The 22,779-nt window shown below is 55.3% G+C and overlaps 1 protein-coding gene across 2 annotated transcripts in view; it reads right to left on the reverse strand.

The window, feature by feature from the left end:
- The window catches only part of TNS1 (tensin 1), a 66,038-nt gene that overhangs the window by 12,946 nt on the left and 30,313 nt on the right, over window positions 1-22,779 (reverse strand). For both annotated transcript variants that reach the window (XM_071562523.1, XM_071562524.1), the window contains 6 exons: window positions 22,543-22,704; window positions 12,393-14,096; window positions 5,942-6,120; window positions 5,606-5,681; window positions 3,134-3,226; window positions 2,178-2,213 (listed from right to left, as the gene is read on the reverse strand). In XM_071562523.1, the coding sequence (XP_071418624.1) occupies window positions 2,178-2,213; window positions 3,134-3,226; window positions 5,606-5,681; window positions 5,942-6,120; window positions 12,393-14,096; window positions 22,543-22,704 (2,250 nt within the window). The remainder of the gene's footprint in view (window positions 1-2,177; window positions 2,214-3,133; window positions 3,227-5,605; window positions 5,682-5,941; window positions 6,121-12,392; window positions 14,097-22,542; window positions 22,705-22,779) is intronic.

The following is a 22,779-nucleotide window of genomic DNA, read 5'->3' on the forward strand; positions in this document are numbered from 1 at the left end:
CTCCCTGCCCAGCCCTGCTCAAACACTTCAGGAAAGATGTGAGCCAAAACCAGATGATGGACCCCAACATAGGCTGGGTACCAGCATCCAAGGCAGGACATCGTGAGTGACAGGGATGAGACACTGCCCAGGAGGATGCCCAGGGCAGCTGCAAGAAATTCATCACAGCTTAGGTAATTAAATTAATTTCACAGCTACTCACTTTTCCCCTCCCCAGCTCCCCAGCCCAGACTAAAATTAGCCAGACAGTACATATGAGTCAGTCTGCAAGAGTTTAAGACCAAAGGGCTGTGAAAATGCCACCCCCTCCTAAAAGCATGGGAGCTGAAGCAGGCAGGAGCAGGGGGCTCGGGGAGTGGAGACAGTGTAGGGTGTACCACAATGAGGTGTGTGACCATGGGCACAGGTTACAGACATCTGGTTCAAAGGGGGGAAAAAGAAGGGGAAAAAAAAGCTAGGAAGTTTCGGGCAGGATGTTTTTAGCTTGAAAAATTCAATCTTGCCTCCTCGTGTTTTCTTGGAAGGGACTCTGGAGACAGGAAGATGGATGAGAGAATAGAGAAGCTGTGAGTCACGAGGGAGGTAGGCATTTGTTCGGGAATCCCAAATCTGAGCACAATTGTGCTCTGGCCAGAAATCCCCAACGCTGCATCTGTGCCAGCCTGTTTTAAAGCCTCCTCAGAGGTGGCAGCCAGGCCCCAAACTCCCATGCTGCCAAAACATCCCCTGTGCCGATGCACAGCCCAGCCATGCAGTCTGGGATCTGCTGAGCCGAGCACAGAGGGACAGGGACCCTCCCAGAGTGTGTGGCTGGGAACAGATCATCCTAAGCCAGAGCTTTGTTAAGGCAAAGCACCAGCCCCTTCTCAGAACTGTAAATTCAACCCCCAGAAACATCATTTTAACAAAGGATAAAGCAGGGCAAGAGGCTCGTGGCAGCCACTCAGCCTGGGCAGTGCAGGGTCACTGGACATCCTTACTTTGGGATCACCCATCATGCAAGGGAACAGAGAAGCAGCACAGCTTGAGATCCTGAGGGTTTGGTATGAAGAAGAGATAGAATGTTTAGGTCTTTGGAAGCTTAAAGCTGGATAGAAATGGTAAAGTTTTGGGAGAACTTATGACGGAAAAGCCTGGTTTTATCCCAGCTTTTCTTTCTTTAATGTATCCAAGAAGCCATCATTGAAAAAACAGTTCTGGAAGTAGAACATGTTTTTCAAGGAAACACTTCTTCCAGGACTATGCAATGTTTGGGTTTGGGTTGTGTGTATTTTGAGGAGCCTCTGAGAGAAGAAATACTGACAGCTCCCAAGGCCACAGGAAGGACCACACTCACCAAGAAGAGACATTCTCTCCTCAAAACTCATCCTGAACATACAGTTCCTCATCCCAGCCCTGAGGACCCAAAAATTCATTAAAGAAGAAAGCAAAACTACCCAACAACTGTTATTTAGCAGGCAACACTCTTGGGAATCACAGCCGCTCCCAAAACCTTGGTCTCTGGAGATGTGCCACCCCACAGCCCACAGTGCCTTCTCCATCAGCACAGCCACTCCTGAATTGACACTCCAGCTCAGCTCCATCCTTAGCATCCCCAAAGAGGTGCAGCCTGGAGACAGGAGAGGTGGGGGAAATTTGGACAGCTGTGTGGCCAGTAGATGTGCACCAGCTGCTGGTGCTGTGCTGCTGCCCAGGTGGCTGAGCCAGTAACACTGGTGGCCTCTGCGCCTGCTGACCTTTTGTGCTGCACTTTGGTTTATTTTCACTCTGAACAGCAGCAGCAAAGCCAGAAGGGGAGGGCAGGAGACTAAAACTGAGGCTGCTGCTCCCAGCACCCCATCAGGCTCATCCAAAGCTGGCCAAAGTGTGCCAGCATCCCTGGTACACCACTGGTAAAGATGTCACACACTGACAAAGACATCTCAGTCCCCATGGCTGACTGCCACCCAATGTGACAGACCTTCAGGTCCAACTTGGACTTTGGGGAATACTATCATGACATAAGGCATGATGTGCCCCTCCTCCAAAGGGAGCTGCACAGACAAGACAGGTTCTTACATCCCTGAACGACAGTGCAAGGGAAGGCTGCTGGCACAGACAACAGAGCTTGCTCTGAGCGACAGTCCAAACAGTGAGGCTGAGTGAGAAGGAGACAGAGAAAGAAAAGCCTTTCTTACCTTCTTCAGAGTCACCAACTGCTTCCCCTTCTGGCTCTGAGAGATGGAGGGGCAGAAGAATGATGGGAGCAGGAAAAAGAGGAAGAAGGGAGGTGTGAGACAGAAAGAGAAATCAGAGGTAAGTAGCTCTGCTTTGCTCAGACAGGGGCACAGAGCTCAAAGGAGAGCCTTGCACTGCCCCAACACTGTGTTTCAAACTGGATTCCCGTTCTCAGACACCCGCCATGGTTCACCTCAGCACCTCAGAGATGATGTCCAAAAGTAAGGGGGCTGGATTCAGATGAGAGAGAGGGAACAGTGCAGCAGAGAGCAACCAATGGACTGCTCCAAGAAGCACAGCAAGCATGAAAAAAGCATCAGTTTGCCCTTGAGGGCAGAGTTAGAAGGGTCTTGCTGAGTGGGCTCAACCAAGCTGTGCCCCGCAGGCTCAGATGGGTTTGGGGAGGTTACACTCAGCCCTGAGATGGAACTGGCACTGTGTGCCAGAGAGCAGCAAGGTCTGCCTTGGGAGGCTACTCTGGGACATGTCCTCAGGATAGCAGGCCCTTTGCACCCAACGACTGCTCTCCAGGATGGAAAAAGCTCTGGATACTGTTCTGGCTGACAGGCTCAGCTCCCAGAGAGCAAAATGTCTCCAGCTGTGCTAGGGAAGAGACAGAATGGAAGGGGTGAGAGAAGGAAGAAAATGGGGGGGGCTGGGCAGGAATCAGAACCACAGCATTTTTCTTGCCTTCACCACTGAAGACCCTGCTGTGCTGAGCTCTCCAGGGCAGTACCAACATCTCCCACCCTTATACAGTCCCAGAGTCCCCACAAAAGGTGACAAGGACCCTCATAGCCACTTGGCCCCAAAAGGGAGGCAGAAGTGTCCTCTCCAGACAGGGAACTCTTCCAGGGGTATATTCACAGATGCCCCCACAAAATAAACTGTCTGCAGTCCCTGTGCCCACACTCACCTCCCACTGGATGCAGCAGGATCTCAGCTGGGTTGTGAGGTTTCAGCCCCAGTGCTGAGAGAGGAGTCTTGGCCAGGCCAGGGGGAGAACGCACTGTTGGCACAGTGGACACAAAAACATTAGTGAAGGAGTGGGAGGGAAAGCTTCAGAAAGGCTGGAGCTGTCCAAGGGTTCAGTGCCCCCATAACCAATCCCACCCATTGGCTGCAAGGGATGGCTGCTGGGAAGTGGAGATGCGCTTGTATGAAATAACACCCTGGGGATGGACCCTGACTTCCCCTCTCCATTTGGGAGAGAACACAGGATGGGAGGTGACTGGGAACAAGCACCCTGCCCCATCACAAGGCTGACAGGATGGAGAAAGGGGGCAATTCCCACCAGGAGAGGTCCAGACCCCATCTCCCAGTACTGTCCTCACAAAGGCATGAATCCCCTTTCATTCCCTCTGTGTGAGCAGCCATTGTCCCTGTCCAGCTCTCCCATACCTGAACTCCTCCCTGTGAATCCCCACATCTGGCTGAGGTGCAACCCAGCTGTCCTAGAGCAGCTCTTCATTCCCATGAAAAGGACAGGATTGCCAAAAAATCCCTGCCCTTCAGACCAGCTTGATGAGTGGGTGAGGATGTTCACACAGAGTGGTGGCAACACACACGTGAAGTCTGCACCCCTGTGTCCATACATACATACCAGGAGGAGCTACTTATTTATGTATGACTATGGTATGGATGGCAATGAGGTTCACAGGGCAGGGCAGACCTCCTCAAGCAGAGTCCAGCTCCTGTCCCCTCCTGCCTCCTGGGTTTGCCCAATCTCCCTCATGCTGCATTTTTCCACACCGGGGGAAACCTCAGGGCATTGTCTTCATCAAGAGGGACCAAAGGACATGAACCCCCAGCAGTGTTTGACTATCCCCAACTGGTGCACAGGTACTGGGCCTGCAGCAAGGCCAGAAGGCAGTGGGTGGCGGGAGCTCCAGAGGAAAGCCAGATCCTTGCCCTGAGGCCAGGTCCTCCTAGCAGCTTGGGGCTGGAGCAGCCAAGAAGCCAAGTCCCTGGGAAACCAAGACAGCAGCACCTTTGCCAGTGGGTATCTTATTTCCCTAAACTCAGTTGACCAAAAGCCACAATGTCGGCTCATACCTCAGCTGGCTGATGGCAGTGGGGTCCTCCCAGGGCTGGGAATTCTCCCACGATTACAATGGGGAATGGCTCCTGTATGCCTCACGAGCACTTTGGAAAAGCCAGAAAGATGTAACTGCAAATTTACCAGGCTTCCCTGGCTGGCACTGGTTAAGCAGCACTGCCTTGGGGCCATGACCCCAGGCAGGCTGTTCCTGCCACCTCTGCAAGTGACTCATCATACAAAGCCACTGTTCCACTGCCAAAGTAGCTGTTGCTGCCCCAGGGCTGAGCTCTCAGTCCCCAGAAACAACAGGGCCATTTCTGAGTTGCCAAGCACCCTGGGGACACTCCCACACTTCAGTCACTGCCTCCCATGAGCCTGGGCTCAAACATCCAAGGTTTGCAGGGAAAGAAGAACAACAGTGCAGAATAAAACAGCCCCAAGTCCCTTGGGCTGAGCTAGGCAGGGCAGGTGGTCCCAACTACAATCAGGACATCGGAGGCATCAGAGGGGGCTGCGCTCAGCCCAAGCATCCCCATCCCTGGAGCATCCCTCAGTCTTCAGCCTACAAAAGCATTTTAGAGGGAATGGGGGGACTGCCATCATTTTGATGGGTTTCCCAGTTGACTGTCTGCTCCATTGCACTGGTCCAGCCTGTGTCGTGCTGTGCCAGTATGTGGCTGGTCTTCAGGGTTCATCGCTCAAGCTGGTCACACAAACCCAGTCCACACAAACCCACCACAACTGCAGTCAGAATTAGTCAAAAAGGAGGGACGCCGCATTGGGGGAGCAGAGACAAACTGCATGCAAAAGGCATGCATCATAGCCTTTTTCTCCTTCTGCCCTTGAAACAGCGAGCAAGAAGAGGCATGGTGTGTGAGTCTGCCCTCCTCATCTTCAGTCTGTCCTGCCTCCCTCCCACTTGCCTGCGACAACAGCATTGCTTCCCTTCTTGACATGCCAGCAGGAAAGATGGGGAGATGCAAGACCAAGATAGAGTGAAAGCATGCCACTCTCCTCATCCTGCCTTGAGATCCCATCCAAAAAACACCTCAGTGAGTGGAGGGTGGAAAAAAGCAAATAGGGTTTCAAGTATGGGATACTGAAGGAAGTGGGATGCTGACAGCAGCATGGAATAGTGGGACGTGGAAGAGAGAGGATGAAGAGGAGGAGTGGTTAACATGGCGGTGGGTGTCTGAAGCCTGAAGCTGTCTGATCCTTGGCAAATTTCTGGTTTTCCCAGAGCCACCCACCGAGCCCCTCTGTTTCCAGAGCCATGGCATGTACAGGTGCTGCAATAAGGGGTTTGTGGTGAGACAGGGAAGGCTGGGGTGGGGGGAGAAATCTCACCGCCGCTGGAGGGTGGGCTGGTGGGAGAAGCACCCTCCATCTCTTCAAAGGCTTCCTTGTAGCTGTGAAGGTGAGGCTGAGGAGAAGAGGAGAAAGGGTCAGTCCTGTCCCTATGATGGGCACAACCTCCAGGACACCCCAAGGAGGGGTTAGAGCACGCAAAGGTAAGGGTTTCATGTTCTCCCTGCTCACCACCACCACCACTACCACAAATAGCATCACTGATCCCCAGCTGTATGGATGCTGTGAACAGCAACCAAGCCTTTCTCCTCCTTGGAGTCATCTGTCCCCAGTCAGCCAATCCCCTCACCCCAGCCCTTCCCCACACCAGCACACCTCTTTGGGCCTCCCTCCAGGGTTGGCCGCAATGGTGCTGACCACCTCGGGTGAGAGGACAGTGGGGCTGCGGGGCGAGCTGGGCTCTGGCGAGCTCTTCTCATAGTGGCTGTCACTGGGGGTCCGCTTGCAGGCAGGGACAGTGCTCTCCTCTGGAGGCTTCTCCTGGGACTGCACCCCTGCAGAGAAAGCACAGGGTTGAAGATGGGTGACAAGCTGCCAGCTGAGTGGGGGCCAGCAGGTGATGCTCCAGACCTGATCTGAAATGTCTCCCCCAGAGCTCTGTGCCACAGCAGGGACTCTGCCCAGCGGAGATGGCAGCTTCAGCACTCACCTTTACCTAACCGCCAGACCAACACGACCAGTTTTGAGCTCAAGCAGTGGTGGGCCTGGACCAGGTCATAATGCAAGGCAGGATTGTGACTGGTGGCTGAATTTCTGTACTAGCCCTCACAAGCACAAATAGACTCTTAGGGACAACAACTTCTTGCAATGGGTGCAAGGGGCAAGAGCACCCTGACACAATAACCCAGATATTCCAGCCCTGCAGAGCTGCGGAGCAATGGGACCTCCCAACAGCATCACAGTGGGAAAGGATCAAATCCCCTAGCACCAGGACAGCTATATTCAGCTGCATCCCTTCTCCCACAGCCAGATGTGGTTTCAACGACATCTGCAGAAAAAGGATGGTTTTGTGAGTCCCCCAGGAAGAGGGAGCACTGCATCACGAAGAAACAACCCAACAGAAGCATGGTACAGGGAACCCCAACAAAGCATTTCTGATCTGTCTCCATGGCAAAGCCTTTCTAATAGGGGAGATCAGCATCTCCTCTCCATCTCTCCCCAGATTTCCTTCCCAGATCCCAGTGGTATGAACCACCAATGTCCACAGCCTGGGGGGGAAGAATAGAGTGAGCAAGTCACCACATGAGAATGGGTTTCTTGGGCTGTGGCATCTGGTAGATCCCCATTGGCTGGGGTAAAACTCAGGAACAGGGACAAAGCTGGCACAGGGCAGGGGAGCTCAACTCTCCTAGCACATGACAGGGCCCAAACACGCTCCATCTTGCCTGATGAAGAGGTTAATTAATCAAGGCTCATGGATGATGGTGCTGCATTCAGGAACCTCAGAGAGCATTACAGTCACAGCTTAGAGTCCTGTGGGACTCCCACTCCTCCATGGGACACACTCATCCCCACTAGCAGAGGTGCACTGACCAACCTTTCTGCAGAGCCAGTGAGCACTCATGCTCCCTCTGGTCAGCACATTAGGGAAGAAAAAGAAAAAAGGAGAAAAAAAGAAAGAGAGGCCAGCATCAAGCTCCAGGAAATGCACTTTTCAAACACCAACTCCTTTCCCACGGGCTGGTGGAGCAAAACCAGCCATCAGCTGCTTCCCCTTGCTCCCCAGGGTTCTGGAGGGGATGCATGCCTTGCGCCTGCTGACCTCCCCTCTTCACCGCTCGGCACCCGCACCAGAGTCTTCCTGGCCATGGGGAAAGGGCTGGGAGTGGAGAAAGGTCTGGGAGCGCTGGAGAAAAGGAGGTGGCCTGGGTGCATTTCTAAATAATCAGCCCAGTCAATGGCAACAACAATAAAATCACATCTCGGGGGGAGAGGAGGCCAGGCCGCGAGGCGGGGGACGCGAGCCAACAGGGCTGGATCCAGTTGCGGAGGCAGCCTGGAAAATTCCACTAAGAGCAGCTTTGAAACACAACTCCCGATCCCTTCTGCAGGTGCTCACTGACAAGGGGCATGGCAATTAAAAAGACCTGGGGAGGGAACAGGGGGGCAGAGAGGGTTTCTGGGAAGCTGCCTTGCAGACCTCAGCAGCATTCTATAGGGTCACCCTATATCTTTTGTCCTGCTCTCCACTGTAAGGGAGTGAAGCCTGTAATTGTGAGGATTGGGAAAACAAGATGTTGGGGAAAAACAAAGTAAACTCTTGTATTTTCTTTTTTCCTTCAACTTTGTGCACTGTGGATTGTCCTGCACACTCAGCCTATCCCAAAATGAGCTTCAAGGCCCAAACACTTCAGAAAGGCGGAAAGTAGCTCCTTGAGCTGTGCATGGCTGTCTTGTTTTGCATTTCCATTTGAGAAGCCCTAACAGCAGCAGATAGCAGAGCCTGGCTATCAGTGCACTTCACATATCTGCAACACAGATCCCCCTGCTCCATCCCCAGGGCTGCATGTCACACATCAGCAGGGTACTGGATCTGGCTCACTGGGACACCCAGGAGCTCACCAAGCTTTGGCTGCTCAGCTCCCTAGACATGGAAAGTTGCCAGGGCCGCAGGGAGGGAAGGGAGGAGAGGGGGGAAAGAAGGAACTCATTGTTCAGGAGAGGAGAAAGGGAAATTTCACAGGCCACCCGGAGCAAAGCCTGGAGGAAACCCAGGCTCTGAGCATGGCTCCCCCAACCCCCTGGGTGATTTATGGGCTGGAAACTATGCTTGGAAAACAAACTCTACTTTCCCTCACTTGCTGTGCCGCTCAGCAGACATACAGCCTCCCTCAGCCGTGATCAGAGGACTCCCAAAGATGCCCTGGCCAGCTGTAGGAGACAAATTCCCCTTCACAAAGGGGGAGCAGCATTCCACACCCCACTCCTCACCTTTGCACCCAACATCTCCGGGACTGTCACCCCTTCTGCTGCTTATTTAAGGCCCTAACCTGGTACCAATCCACTGCCCTTGGACTCAGCACAGCTCTACGGCTGGGGAAGAGCAGGAGCACAACAGCAATGGAAGGAAGAAACAGTAGGGATGGCAAACCCATATCATTTTTCAGCTAGGAAGCCAGGTTTCTAGGCCAAATCAGGAGGCAGCTGATTTTGGGGAATGAGATGTTGGAACTACTGCCAGGCAAGAGCTGGGTGATATCCCCACTGTGAACAAGAAAGGGCAAAGCCCTCTGGATGTGGCACTGAACATTTAAAGCCAGACAGGGACACACAGCGCCCAGGGGAAAGAGATGCAAACTTGCGCCCTGTCTGCATGAGGAGCAGAAATTGCCCTGTACTGCTCCCCACCACAGCCCAACTCACCCTGTCCTACCAGGCACAGACTACTGCTCCCCACCTCCCAATCTGATCACCCTAAATGGGAACAACAAAATAACTTGCTCTGTGCCGAGGACTGGGAGGGTTCAAACCTCTTTGGTCCACCTGGTGAGAAACGCAAGGTCACAATGGGGAGAGAAAGGTCACACTGAAAGCTGGTGACTCCCCACCCCACTCTTTGTCCCCAGCCCAAGGCCATCTCCCTCCTCCTGCTTGCCCTAGGACAAGTAGGTGAAAAACAACCACCAAGCAGGTTCCCAGCACTCACCACTCAGGGCAGACTCACCTCCAAGGAGCAAAAGTCACACTGCCTAAAATCCAGACTCAGCAGTCCACATCCCCCAGCTGCAGACCAACCCAAGGGGATCCCCAAATTAAGGGAAGGGAGATCCTTTTGTGCTGGCAACTGGCTAAATCTGGCTTCTGTGGAACTGCACCCCAGTCTTTGCTTCTGCAAGGGATGAGCCACGGTCAGGGCACAGAGTGGAGGGGCTGGAGCAAGGGTCCAGGTCTGGCCCAGCAATGAAAACCTCACCAGTGAGCTGTGCCAGGCTTGGATGAGATACAAAATCAAGCATGGGCAGGGGAGTCTGTACCCAGGGCCAGGGATTACCCCATCACTGGAGAAGATCAAGGGGAGCCCTGACCATCACTCTGCTAAGAAAGGAGATCAATCCTGCCTGGGGAGCGTCACCTGAACCTGTCTCCATCCCTTGTCCATGCAACACACAGAGCACTCAGCATGCAGAGATAGAGAAGGAAGGAGGGATGAGGGGGAAGGAGGGAGAGAGAAGATGGGAAAAGGAAGGAAGGGTGAGAGGGACAAATGCAGGACAGAGAAGGAGAATGATGGATGGGGAAGGTTGGAGGACAAGGAAGGAGGTGAAATGAACAAACCGGAAAAGGACCGTTGCTGGTTCAGAGGAGGTCGGGGGACTTTGATGCTCTTGCTGAGTTCCCTGAGCTTAGCGTTGTACTCTGCCAGCATACCAGGACAGGGAGTGCAAGGAGGGTGGGAGATGACAGAGGACAGACACAGTCCCCCATGGAGAGAGGAAGGAGCAAACAGGACAAATGTCACAAGATACGAGAGGGAAAGAAAGGGAGAGAGAGAGAGAAAAGAAGAGAAAATATTAGTTGGGCTCCAACATATGAGTCTGGGGTCACTTGGGGTCTGAGGAACCTCAGTTCCTGCTAGAAGTTGCTTTCCCATCAGCCAACTTGCCTGTCTCCAGGCACCACATAACCCATATGAGAAATCAGTGGTGGCTCCCAGCCATACATGGCCCTGTGCGACACCACAAATGCCCCACCAACATTTCTTTGGGAATGGCACTGTGCAGGTCCCATCCATCATGGGATGCTCAGGACTGGGAGAAGAAAGGATGACCCCAGACTCCTCACTGGGAGATGAGGGGGGCTTAAAGGATGCCAGGACTGCCTCCTCTCTGTGGGGAGATGCTAGGCATGCCAGCACTGCCCTGTGCCATCTCTTCCCCTCCATCATCAGTGTGAAGTGGGAATGGGAGCAATCCCCCACCAAGAATGGAGGAAGTGTGAGATGTTCCTCGTCTCTGCACTAGAACATGCAGGCAATTTATAGCAGCAGGGAATGTAAACAAACCCGTCCATGCTCCACTGTCCCCGTCAGCCATTCCCTCCCAACACTGGCTTTGGGACACCTTGTTCCTGTCAGAGGTCAGTCCGCCTGCACTGTCCCCACCTCAGCACAGATGGCCCAGCTCCATCAGAAACAGGTGGCCACAGGCTCAAGGCCATTCCTCAGATGCCTTTCTCTTCCCTGGGAAGCCCAGTGGCTGCAGAGGGATGACAGTGACCTGAGTCCAGCCCTGAGGCCTGAACCCCAGGGTTTTTGATAGACACCATCAAACATCCATTTCCCACACACTGCAAATACTGTTTCTCCTCTCCTTAGAACCATCTCCTTTCCAGCTCATTTTTTATACTTATATGGGGCGGCAGGGGAGAGCCAGCATGTGCTCCTTATAATATTAAGTCCAGACACACAGTGCGGTTTGGGCATCCATGTGTCCTTAGGTTTATTTAAATTCTCTGCAAAAGCTCCGTGACCCTTTGTGAATCTGGTCTGGATCACTGAAGTCGGGTTCAGATGAATGTAAACTTCCTCCAGCACCTCTGCAACCCTTCTCATTTCCTGCCTCCCCATTCATCCCTGTCACTGGCACCCCACCTGTTCCCCACCCTGTGATTCAGTCCCCACTCCTCCAAGGTTGGTGCTGTTGGATTTTTCCAGCCAAGCCCTTTCCCCCTCCCTCTAATGCTGGGCGAGTTTCTGGACTGAGCACAGAGCTGGAAAGGACAGAGCTGCCAAGCCCAGCATCATGAGCTGGCCCACAGCCCCAAACCCTTCCCAAATGTCGCTCCACAATTCAACAACTGCAGTCGAAGAAGCAGGGAGGGAGGGCACCAAACTGCCACAGGGCCATGGCACCTTCTTCCTGGGGTTCTGGAACACTCTTGTGTCCCCAAAGCCCCTGAGGTGGAGCTGCGGGAGGGCAGGAGATCAGAGGATGGATGCAGTTTCCCTTCCACAGCACAGAGCTAATGCCTTCATCCAGACACAACCGACACTCAGCACAGCACCCAGCCAAGCACCAAACCCCTCAGGCAGGGCTGGGAAATGTCTTCCAGCCCCTGACCACTGCCCTAAGGCTAAGTCGAGCTTCAAACCATGACAGGCCAAGCTGACTGAGCAACTGGGGCAGAATTACAGCTGCCAGACAACAGCCTCGTCTGCACTCCAGCAGCACCCCAGCTGCCCAGGGAGGAGGTCCCAGCACCAAACCCAGCACTCTAAGGAGAGGAAAGCAGAGGCTGAAATCAGGGATGATCTCAGATATGTCAAATACAAGGGAAGTTTTCTGCTGTAATCTTACACCAGAGCATGCTCCACGCAGGGAGAGTATTATTTCAAAGTGGGGTCCAAGCAGAACACTCTCCACCAGAGATGCAAACATCTTCCCAAACTCTGCCATATTCCCCAAAAGAAAGACCCCTGAGACCCAGTGACTGGTCCTGCCATGAGGGACAGGCCAGCCCAGTACCCTAAAATGGTGAGGATGGGGGGTCTGAGACTCTCAGACACCCTTTCCTTCCTCTGGGTGATGCCACTATAGACAGCAAGATGCAAGGGAGGATCTTAGCAAAGAAGAGCAACATAGGCTGTCCCCATGCAGCCCAGCAAGCCTCCAGGGCAGGTGGCTCAGTCCCAAGCCCAGATCCAGCACGGACAAGAAGTCGCCGCATCACTCATCCCCATCTCCACCATGCATGCCACCCCCTCTGGCTCTGGTAACCTTGGGACATGCGAATCCCCCCATCCCCCCAAGGAATAAAAAAATCCTACCTGCTACCCTGTGGGCCACCAGGCCCTCCAGATTCAACGGCTCTTCTGCTGACCTCGACAGGTCTTCATAGCTCTCCGGTCCCTTGAGGGGCATCTGGGTTTGTGCTGGGATGGTGGGGGAAGGTGGGGAGGAGGTGAAGAGCTGCTGAGACCCCACAGGGCTGTAGGAGGTACTGACTGGGACAGTGCCCATCTGTGCTCCTGCCGGGGCATGGCTGTAGCTCCTTGGCTCCGGCAGTGGTGCTAGCTGGTAGCTGTAGGGTGAATAGGTTTCCCGATACTCACGCACCCCATAGTCCAGCTCTCCGGGAGAACAGGCTTTGCCCCTGGGCTCACAGACCATGGGGCTCGCAGATGTGCTGAAGGGCCTCAGCTGGGCCACCTGTGGAGTTGGCCGGGCATAGAGGCCAGCAACAGGCTGGGTTGAGAGGGAGCAGGGCAGGGGTCCTGCCAGTTTGTCTTGACGGGAGGTGGCAGGCACACTCTGTGACTTGTGGACAGCAGGTGCGAGGTCCAGCATGAGGACATCAAGGGCTTCAATGGACTGCTCAATCTCCCGGCGAGAGGGCGCCCGGGGGAATTCAGGCATGCTGTGGCTGTGCGGGGGCACCGTCTGCAGTGGGCTGGGCTGCGGGCTGCAGCTGGAGATGCTGGGGCTATGGCTCTCCATGCCGCTCTCGTGCAGGCGGGATGGTGGTCGGCTCCCTCCTTGCTGTTGCCAAGAATTCAAGCCCCTCTGCACGGCTTCCCGGCTGCTTGTGCTGCGAGCTGGGGCCTGGGGCAGTGCTGGGTTCACATCGTATTTGGCACTGTCCACCGCCGGGAAAGAGCGGGAGCGGTAGGTTCCAGAGTGGTCATAGCCATACAGGTAGGGCTGGGAGCTGGGCAGCGGCTGGGGCTGGGGCTGGAGCCAGCCCGGAGCGTGGGAGCCTGGTGGGCGCTGTGGGTAGCCTGCCAGGTGCTCCTGAGTGGATGCCGAGGGCCGCAAGGAAGGCAGTGGGTCACGGAGGTCATGGCCCATCAGGGTGTTCTGGTTGTTGTAGGGGTAGCCACCATTGGAGAGCGGCTCACCATCATACAGCCCCTCCTTCAGCAGCTTCTCGGCCCCATTGCAGCTCGAGGGGCCATTGGGCAGGGAAGAAAGGCTGCCGACCCGGGGTGCCTCCTGGTAGCCAGTTTCACTGGCAGTGGTGGTGCCATCCAAGGAGGATAGTGTGCCCAGGCTGCCCACACTGTGCCCATCCTGGTTGGGCAGCTCATCATCCAAGATATCCGTCTCCCGCTCAGCCACCAGCACCGCAGCATTACCATTGACGTGTACCTGAGCCGGCACCACATGGCGGCCTGGCATGGCAGGCAGGCGTGCCGGCACAGGGCCGGGCACGTGGTTGTGCATGGGCGGCGCACTCTCCAAGCCAAAGCCAACAAGGAGACGATCCAGCTCCTGCTTCTCCTCAGGGCTCAGCACTGCCTGGCTAGTGGGCACCCCAGTCACTCCTGGCTCATCTGTCCGGTCAGTCTTGGTGGAGGCAGTAGAGTTGCCTGAGTCGCTGCTCACTGACAGTGTGTGCTCAACGTGGTTGGGCGCTGCTGAGAGCGTTAGACGGGCAGTGTTGATGGCACTGGTGCTGCCGTGGAGGGAGTCTTTCTTCTTCACTTTAGCGTAGAGGCTCCCATCCAGGGGCCCTTGCGTGTGCCCAACCTCTGCAGGGGGAGAAACGAACACGAGACCCCAGATCAATTGCTGGCTCTCTGCACAGAGCTAATGGGTTCCATTAGCTGGTGGTTTCGATTTCTTCTGTGTGCCAGAACGCTTAAGGACCAGCATCGCCGTCTCCTCAGCACCCTCCACAATCCCACGGGCGCCACCATGCAGTGACATCGGAGCCAGATCCTCCCCAACCCCATGCTCCCACAAATCCCAGTTCGCACGCAAGCACCACCTGCTCTGCTGGGATTCAACAAATATCCCCTGCCCTATTTCCAAGCATCATTCCCAGCAATTACTCTCCATGGCTGGCAAGGACTGGGGCTACCCACACAGTCAGCCATCACTGCCCCACAGGGCTCAGCCAGCCCCAAAGGGCCATGTGGCACCAGAGAGGCGAACAGGGAAGGTAAAGGAGATGCACCATGGGCCACAGGACAGGCAGAGGCAGTCAAGATCAGGCCTTGTAGCTCTTTCTATCTCCAGCTGGATGGATGTACTCAGTCCACGGGTGAAGGATAGATGAACCACAGATCCACCTTCCCTCTCCCTGCCCGCTCTCCTCTCAGCATGGATCCAGCCAGCCAGACATCCTTGATATTTTCTTCCCTGGCTACAGACAGGCTCCCGTACTTTCTGGTTTTCCCCTTCCCTCTTTGAGTCCAGGTCAATCTGCCCCAAAGCTTCTATACAGGCAGCACCTCTGCCCAATCCTGAACACGCAGCATCTCCTTCCCAGGGAGGCCCTGGCATCGTGAATTAAATCCAGTATGGGCAGTTGGATCTGAACCCCCAAAATCTTGAGGGCAATCAGGGCACAGCATCACCACCAGCAATCCTGCACTTCAGCTCTGAATCCCTCAGCTCTCATCACCCTCAGCAGCATCAACATCACAACCAGCTGCATCTTTTCAAACATTCTAAGTGGGGCAGAAAGATTTTAGGGACACAGAGGGACCTTGGCCACTGAGAGCAATAGGGATGGTACCCAAGCTGTGTGTCTCCTGCCAGAGCAAGCACAGCACCAGCCAGGCTGCAGACTCCTGTTTTTCCAGCTCCCTGTCGAGGTTTCCTGGAAGGTCCCGCGAGCAGTGTTAAACACTCTCTTTTGGAGGAAAAAATGACTCTTCCCTGGCAGGGAGCCAAGTGGCTGACTCAGGGACGGAAGACGGCACTAACACGATAGTGTGAAATCAGAGCAGTCCTATCTGCAAGCAAAATACTTCCGAGCTGGGACAGCTTAACCAGTCCCACACTGCCACACCCGCACTCCAGCAGCTCCCATGCCACCAACTCCCCTCACCATAAAGCAGAGAGGTGCAATAACACTGAGCTCAAGTTCTACCAAGTCAGAACTCCCTCCTTGTTGCTGATTTTCCACTCCTGAATCTCCACTGGCAGTAGCCCAAGGAGGCAGCTGAGCCTCAAAGCCTCCCCTTGGCCTGAAGACGTCCCAGGACCATGCAATGAGCAGCTCCTCTTTGGGTACTCAGTGTGGGAAAGGATGACTATTTCTCCTGGATACTCAGAACTCCTTCATCCAGCCAGCATAGCCAGGAACCAGTATCATTTGACTCCACAACACCTCCCATTCTGGGGAAGAGGGCGAGAGAGGGAGGGAAACCCTCTCCATGGAGGGAGAAAGGAAAAGGCAGCATGTCAACACTGGACACGCTGACATTGCTTGGGGACAGGGGGAAAAGGTGCAGCCCTCCTGTCTCATAGCAGTGATGGATGCTGGCTGGTCTCAGGAAACAGGGCAAAAGCCAGGGTGGAGGCTGGGATAAACAGGGCAGAGGAATAGAAAGGAAAAGGGAATAAATAAATATAAATGAAAGCACGTGGTGCCAATGGAGCAAATAGATGCAAAAAGCTTTAATTACACTTTGGGCTGGGCACTGCCCCATGGCTGGGAGAAATGCCTCCAAGAAGGGTCATGATGGGGCACGATGTAGTTCACGGCAGAGCCAGAAAGCACTTAGTGCCCTATCCCCTCTTCCCCAGACTCTCTGGCCAGGCAGGGACATGGGGGTTCCGGTGACCACTTGCCCAAGAGCAGTACCAGAGTAACAAGTAAGGAAGGGGCTGTGACACCTACGCCATCAGCCAAGCTTTCATCCTATGGCTGTTCTGCCCCTACACCTGAAGGTTGAGGTCATCCTGTCCTCAACCCCACAGACATGTCTCATGATACCATGAGACAAATCCTGCTACTCACTGCCACTCCCAGGCCCCCTCCACCACCCTCAAGCCACACTATCACTCATATGACAACCTATTGCTTGTCACCTGAGAAGCTGAATAAAATAAAGACTAAGGGACGAGGGTACAGACTGACTTAGCCAAAGCAGCCATCCTCAAAGCAGCAGGCTCCCATTTGCAAACTGTGTGCAGCTCTCAGCAAGGTCAGATTTCATCCTGAAGGTCGGAGCAGCTCCAGCCTGGCAGGCTGTGCCATCCCATCGTGGGCTGGGTTTGCCCTGGGCTCAGCCCCAGACACAGCTCTGCTCCAGCTCTATCTTTTCTGACTGTATGGAGGCAGCTGGGGGAAGCGCTGAGCCCAGTCTGGTCCCAGTCCTGCTGCCAGGCTTGCTGCCCCAGCAAGGAAACCCTCTGTCCTCTCCCTCCCCAGCACCCAGCAAAAAAACTGGTCCAGGACAAGTGTGACAATGTGAAGGGAGTCAGCTCACATCCCCAAAATCCCAGCCATCTGTTTCATGCACAGCAAGGTGCACCATACAGAAACGTGTAGCAGCACAAATCCTGTCCACGGTTCTGCTTCAGTGCCAAGAGCTTGAGGCACCACCGTGTCTCCCCTTGTCCTGCCCCCAAAAACAGGGGCGGAAGCCTTCGGTCCCCACCACCCAGAGCCCTGAACCCAGGGCATCTCTGGAGCATCAGCTCGCAAGAAGATCCTAGGATCCTAGAACCCTTTGTAGGACGAACGGTGTGAGCTAAGTTCCACAGGGAAGAGCTTAGTCTCCTCATCTCTGATTTCGTCTTGTGTCCAGACACGATGGCAACGATCAACAACAACCTCTGAGCTGGGTCACCGCGGTAATGAATTCCCCACCCACTCCTCAGCTGAAAGAAAAGCAAAGTCAAAACTTACCAAATGGGACGGGGAAGAAGAGATTCCACGCGAAGGGAAGGAGCAGGCAGCAAAATCCCTTTCCTCCACGCCTTCCAGCACCAGAGCCTTCCCGGGGCACCTGGTGTGGTGGCAGCTCGAACAGCGTCTGCAAGGCGGCTCCGTGTGTCCGTCCAGGACAGGAGCCGGTAGCGCAGACCTGGCTTGGGTTGGCGTTTGTGCCTTCGTTTTTGCTTTCCCTCTCGTGGAGGGAGCTATTCCCTTCCCAGCGTCGTGTCCCGCGGGGCCGAGAGAGGGGCACCCCGACGGCGGCGGGACGCCGCAAGCGGTGGGATACGAGGAACCGCAAGACACGGGGAGCCGGAGAGGAGGATGGAGGACCCGAAGGTGGCAGAGGGAGGAGATGGGCTGGAGGCAGCGAGGTGCGGCTGTGCTCCCCTCCGCGCCAGACCACACAGGCACCACAGGGAGGAGCAGGAGGGGAAGGGGAGAGGCGCGGAGAGGGCGGTAGGGCCGCCTAAGCCCCAGCCCCAGCCCAAGTTAACCTCAGTGAGGTGCGGAGAGGGTGGGAGCCATGGAGGGAGGACAGCCAGACAGACAGCTTCCAGCTATGAATATTAACTACTTCCTCCACAGGCAGGGCTCCGCCGCGTTAACTGTTTCCTAGGCAGGACGGACAGCCGGACAGCTGGACAGCCTACCCACCTCCCACCGGGCGCTGAGCACCCGCCCGCTGCATGACCCCCTCATTTGAGACAGCCAGCCCTGCCTGGCTCCTGTGTGCATGCATCACACCTGTCCCCAAAAAGAAGCGACCCATTCGGGGTGAGAATGTCCAGGCCACACGTGATGCTGAAACCCAGCCGAGTCTGCAAATCCAAATGCCTTGCTGGAGACTTGGGTTTCTCCATCTTAAATAACTGCAGCCAAATAGGGGTGGAAAGTAGTCATGGACAGTCGACCCTGCCAACCCATTTTCACAATCCCTCTACCAGCACCACGGGGCACAGCATGGACGTGCCAGCACTGTTTTTCAGGATGCAAGTGCTGCCCTGTCCCATGGCAAGGTATGGCATTGATTCCACCCACCCCAGAGCTGTCTGAGACCCCACTGCTCCAGCTCGGTCAAAATCCATGCTGGGATGGTGCTGCCAATTCACTGGTCCAGGTGACAGCAAGCCCACCCCATGTTCAGGCCCCCTGCCAGAACCCATGCTCAGGACTCCACTCCTCAATTCTTCCAACATCCTGAGCAAAACATGAGGCTCCTTCCACTCTAATCCCCCAAATCATGCATTTCCCACACCCCCATGGATGACGGCAGAGGATGAGAGCAGTGTTTCCAGCCAGACTCCTGACTCACAGCCCTGTTTGCTCCCAGATAGCAGAACATGCCAAGCCAGCATCCTTCCAGAATCATCAAAGTCTTGTTGCTTTTCTGCCTTAATTTTTGTCCAAGCTGTGTGGCTGTGGCAGGGCAGAAACAGAGCTCCACACTCTTGGCTGGGGACAGCCCCAGCCCTACCCATGTGCACTGCTGCAAGTTTTGACAAATTCAAGGACAGTTTAAAGGGGAAGAGAAAGGGCTGAGCTTCCACCACCCAGTCTCTCTCTCCCTGAATCCCAGCCTTGCCTGGTTCCCAGTCCCAGCGTGAATAAACCTCACTACCCTCCACTTAACAACCCTAAATACCAGGTCAGAGGATAGATCCTGCCCTGGGAATAGTCACACTCCAGCTGAAATGTCTAGCCAAGCCTGTAGATGCTCCAGCACTTCTCCCATGGAGAATAACCAGAAGCAAGGGTCCACATGCCCTGTGGATCCCCTTCCAGCCCACCTAGGTCCCCACTGCCCCACAAAATGCCCGCCCTAACAAGACCTTACTTTGCAGCAAATAGAGTAGAGAGCAGTGGAGAGAGGTGGAATGAGGAGGGGGAAGCAGATTCCTTCAGCTTTAGTCAGCTAGTGAAGGCAAAAGGAGCGCCAGTGGCACCCTGTCCCCCCATCAAGCCTGGACGGGATAGATCCAGCTGTGGGGGGAGAGCAGCAGCCCGTCGGCAGCTCCAGCAAAGGATTTAACAGTGCTGGCCTGGCCCATTTGGCTCTCTGCCTCTGCACAGCCTGGCTTGCCCTCTTGGGCAGCCTCAGAGACTGGTAAATGGGGCAGGAGCTGACTCCAGTAAGGAAGGAGTACCCCATGAGACATCCACCCTCCTGGGTGACCAACAAATGATAGCAACCCCATCGAGGGGCTTTCTGCCCCGTGGAAAGGTTCAGGATCAGCATCCAGCTCAACCTGACCTTTGCCACATGGGGACTCTCTGACCTTTGCCACATGGGGTTCAGGATCTGCTGTGACCTCCCCTCCCTGGATAGGTGGGATGCTTATCCCACTCCTCATCGCAGCCAGCCCTGCCCTACAAGCAGGGATGAGCTGCAGGAGAGCTCTACGCCAGAACCATGACTCAGGTGGGGATTTAGCAACTCTCTCACAGATGTTGGATTTGGCCAGGCCCCAACTACCCTCTTCCAGACCCAGTAAAAAGAGGGGGCAGGCAGGGCCAGCCCAGAGTGGGTTCAAGGTCCAGTCATTACAGGGAGCTGCTGGGTTGGGAACACACACCTGGCCCTTTTGCATTTTCTCAGTCCATCCCAGGATGGCAGAGCTTGGGGTCCCCCTGCAACAGTCATATATCCAGACCGTGGGGACAACCCCCTCCCCTGGGTCTATGCCAGCCCCAGCACCCTGTTCTCTATCAGCATTGGCTTTCTCAGCAAAACCAAACCAGGCCACAAATGTTCTCCATCCAGATTTGCTCCACCTGCATCTGCAGTACCCCCAAAATTTCCCTGCAGCAATCTTCCAACCGGCTGCAAACCGAGCAGTGCCACATCCAGCTGCCGGTCTCCTCTTGTCTCGCTGGAGCCAGCTGGACACCCCAAGGAGACCCACCACAGTGCTGGCAGCCACAAAAACAGCCAGAGCAAGAAGCACACTATTACCTCCCTTCAGTGTATTCAAACACCCTCTAAGCCACCCAATGGCTATCAGGACTGCAGCAGGAATCTGCCATGCAGCCACCACTGACCTCAAAGCCCCCTCAAGGAGGAAGGAAGGCAGGCAGAGCCACTTATCTTCCCCATGCTGTGCTGACATGGATGATGGGCAGAGGGACAAGCTGTGAGAGTATCCCAGCACACCCCACTCTCCCTAAGGACCACAGGGCAGCCCAAGCCTGGTGGGCAGCAGAGACCCTGACTGGGTAAAGTGGGAGAGTGAGCTCACCGACAGGGTCAGCCTGTGCCATAGGGGTGGCTCACAAAGAAACCCTGCCTGTTGAACCCCACGGGGTGCCCTCAGCCAGAGAGGAAGATATGCAGGTTCAGATTCCCCCTCTCACACCCCCTGCTCTGAAGAGCTTGGTCAGCTGATAACCTTGCTGCAACAACCCTTCCCCAAGTCCCCATGGACAAGCACAGCAGAGGCAAGAGGAACACCAGGACAGGCACCGTGCCCAGTCACCCACCTGCCCTCCAGCTCTGGAGTCCCATAGGATGATCCCACCCTGGCAGGCACCCCCAGCCCATATGGGTGCCCCATGCTGAGACAAAGCTGCTGGAGAAAGGGCACCTCCACCAAGGGCAGCTGTGACCAGCAGAGACACTGCATGGGGGGAACCCACCGTTTGACAGGCAGTGATGATCCCGTTGGCCTAGGCTGCAGCAATGGTCTGCGGGGAGCCTTCACCGAGTGGCAGGACGGGCAGTGGTAGAGACTAGGAGCAGCAGCTGATCCCAGCCCAGCGTGGGTCTCTGTGCCAACCTCACTGGACACCACTTGCTCACGCCTGTGGTGCCAAAAATGTGGCATGCAATTCCCTGACCAAATAAGGCAAGAATAACCATAAACAGGGACCCCCCCTTTTGCACAGCTGGCCACCAGGGTCCCAAACCAGCTTGGGACAGGCTGGATAAGTTGAAAAGTGCCAACAGAGTGGGAGGAAGATGAAATCCCCCTAAGCCCACACTGACTCTCTCCACCACTGCTTGAAGTGCCCCATGGGGCAGCCAGGGAGACCCTATAGATGGGCTTCTCACAGCTGCTGTGCTGGCATGGCTTGAGGACAGCCTCCTGCTTATGGCTTCACCCTTCAACAATCCCAGCTCATCTCCAAACTGAGGCAGTGTTTACAAGTCCAAGGTACCCTCATTCCCTATTGCCACCCTCCCTACAGGGACAGCTCAAGCGGTGTATGGAGATTCCAGCTGCTGAGACCCCCCAAGAAGGGATGGAGACGAGCCTTGGAGTACTTCTGCAGTCCCAATGTCTGACAAGACCCCCAAGAGAGGATAGAGGAGTCGTAGGGTAGCCCTGTGAGGGGCTGGGAGTGCAGAAGCTCTACCCCGGGGGCAACAAGATACTTTGGTCTCTGCAGGCAGGAGGGTGCTGCCTGGCACTCTTGACAGCTTGAAGCCTGACCTACAGGCTTCCCAGCTCCCCACCACATAGCTGAGCCTGGACATCACGAGTTGCCTGTTTACCACCCTATGCCAAGGCAAGTGCCTGTGCCAAGGCAAGTGCTCTGCATAGCTGCCCCGGGTCTGGTTCCATCACCGTAGCAGAGACACTCATCTGCTCCAGGCATCCAGAGACCCCACCCTCTGCTGCAAGCATGGCTGCCCACAGCTCCCACTCAAAGCAGCCGCTAACCTTCAGGGACATCAGGGACCGCAGCTGTCCCCACTCCAGGAACGCCTCTCAAGATCAGGCCAGGAAAGCGCAGGCATCTGCTCAGCCCCAGGCAGCCTTGCCACTGGGACAGGGGTCCACCACCCTTCAACATGCAAGTCCTGCCCATTCCTGCCAAGTGGGTGAGGGCAGTCAACTTGCTGCAAGTAAATGGGTGGTCGAGGGGCTCTTCCCAGCTCTGAGCGATGCTGCAGACTCTTCAAGGCCAGTGAGACATTCTCATCCCCCAAGGATAATTAAGGCACAGCTACATCCTGCCATGCTTGCACCATAAGAAGCTGGGATACCTAATTGTCCTGCCATGAGGTCCTGCAGACTTGGTATTTGGGCTTTCCAAAGCTCTGGGGCATAAACCAGGACTGGACTCTGGTCATGTAAACAGAACTTCGAGAACAAAAGTGCTGAAAAAAGAGCCTAAGCACTCTGGCACTGCAGCAGGAGGCAAAGTCAATGAGATCTTCCTCACCCATCCCACAGCCACATTCCTCCCAGCAGCAATCATCTGTCCCCACCTCTGCTGCCCAATGGTGTCCCCTCTCCTAGGGCGAGGGTGATTCCCACAAAGGACACTTTGGCCACTGACCAGCCGTGAGCCCAAACCTTTCTCCAGGTGCTTGCTGGGCAGAGGTGGCTCGGCCCAGGCCCCCTCGGCGCTGTCCTCGCGCTGGATGTTGAAGTTCTCATAGGAGTCCCACCGGATGAGCGGGTCAGATGTGTTGTAGTCCACAGAAACGCTGGGCCCATTCTCCAGGTGTTCCATGCCTGGGAAGAGGTAGGATGGTCAGCTGGGGTGACAATGGAACCAGGAAAGGTGGGAGAGGGGAAGGAGATGGAGAA

This window comes from Pithys albifrons, chromosome 8 (genome assembly GCF_047495875.1).
Source record: "Pithys albifrons albifrons isolate INPA30051 chromosome 8, PitAlb_v1, whole genome shotgun sequence".
Lineage (NCBI taxonomy): Eukaryota > Metazoa > Chordata > Aves > Passeriformes > Thamnophilidae > Pithys > Pithys albifrons.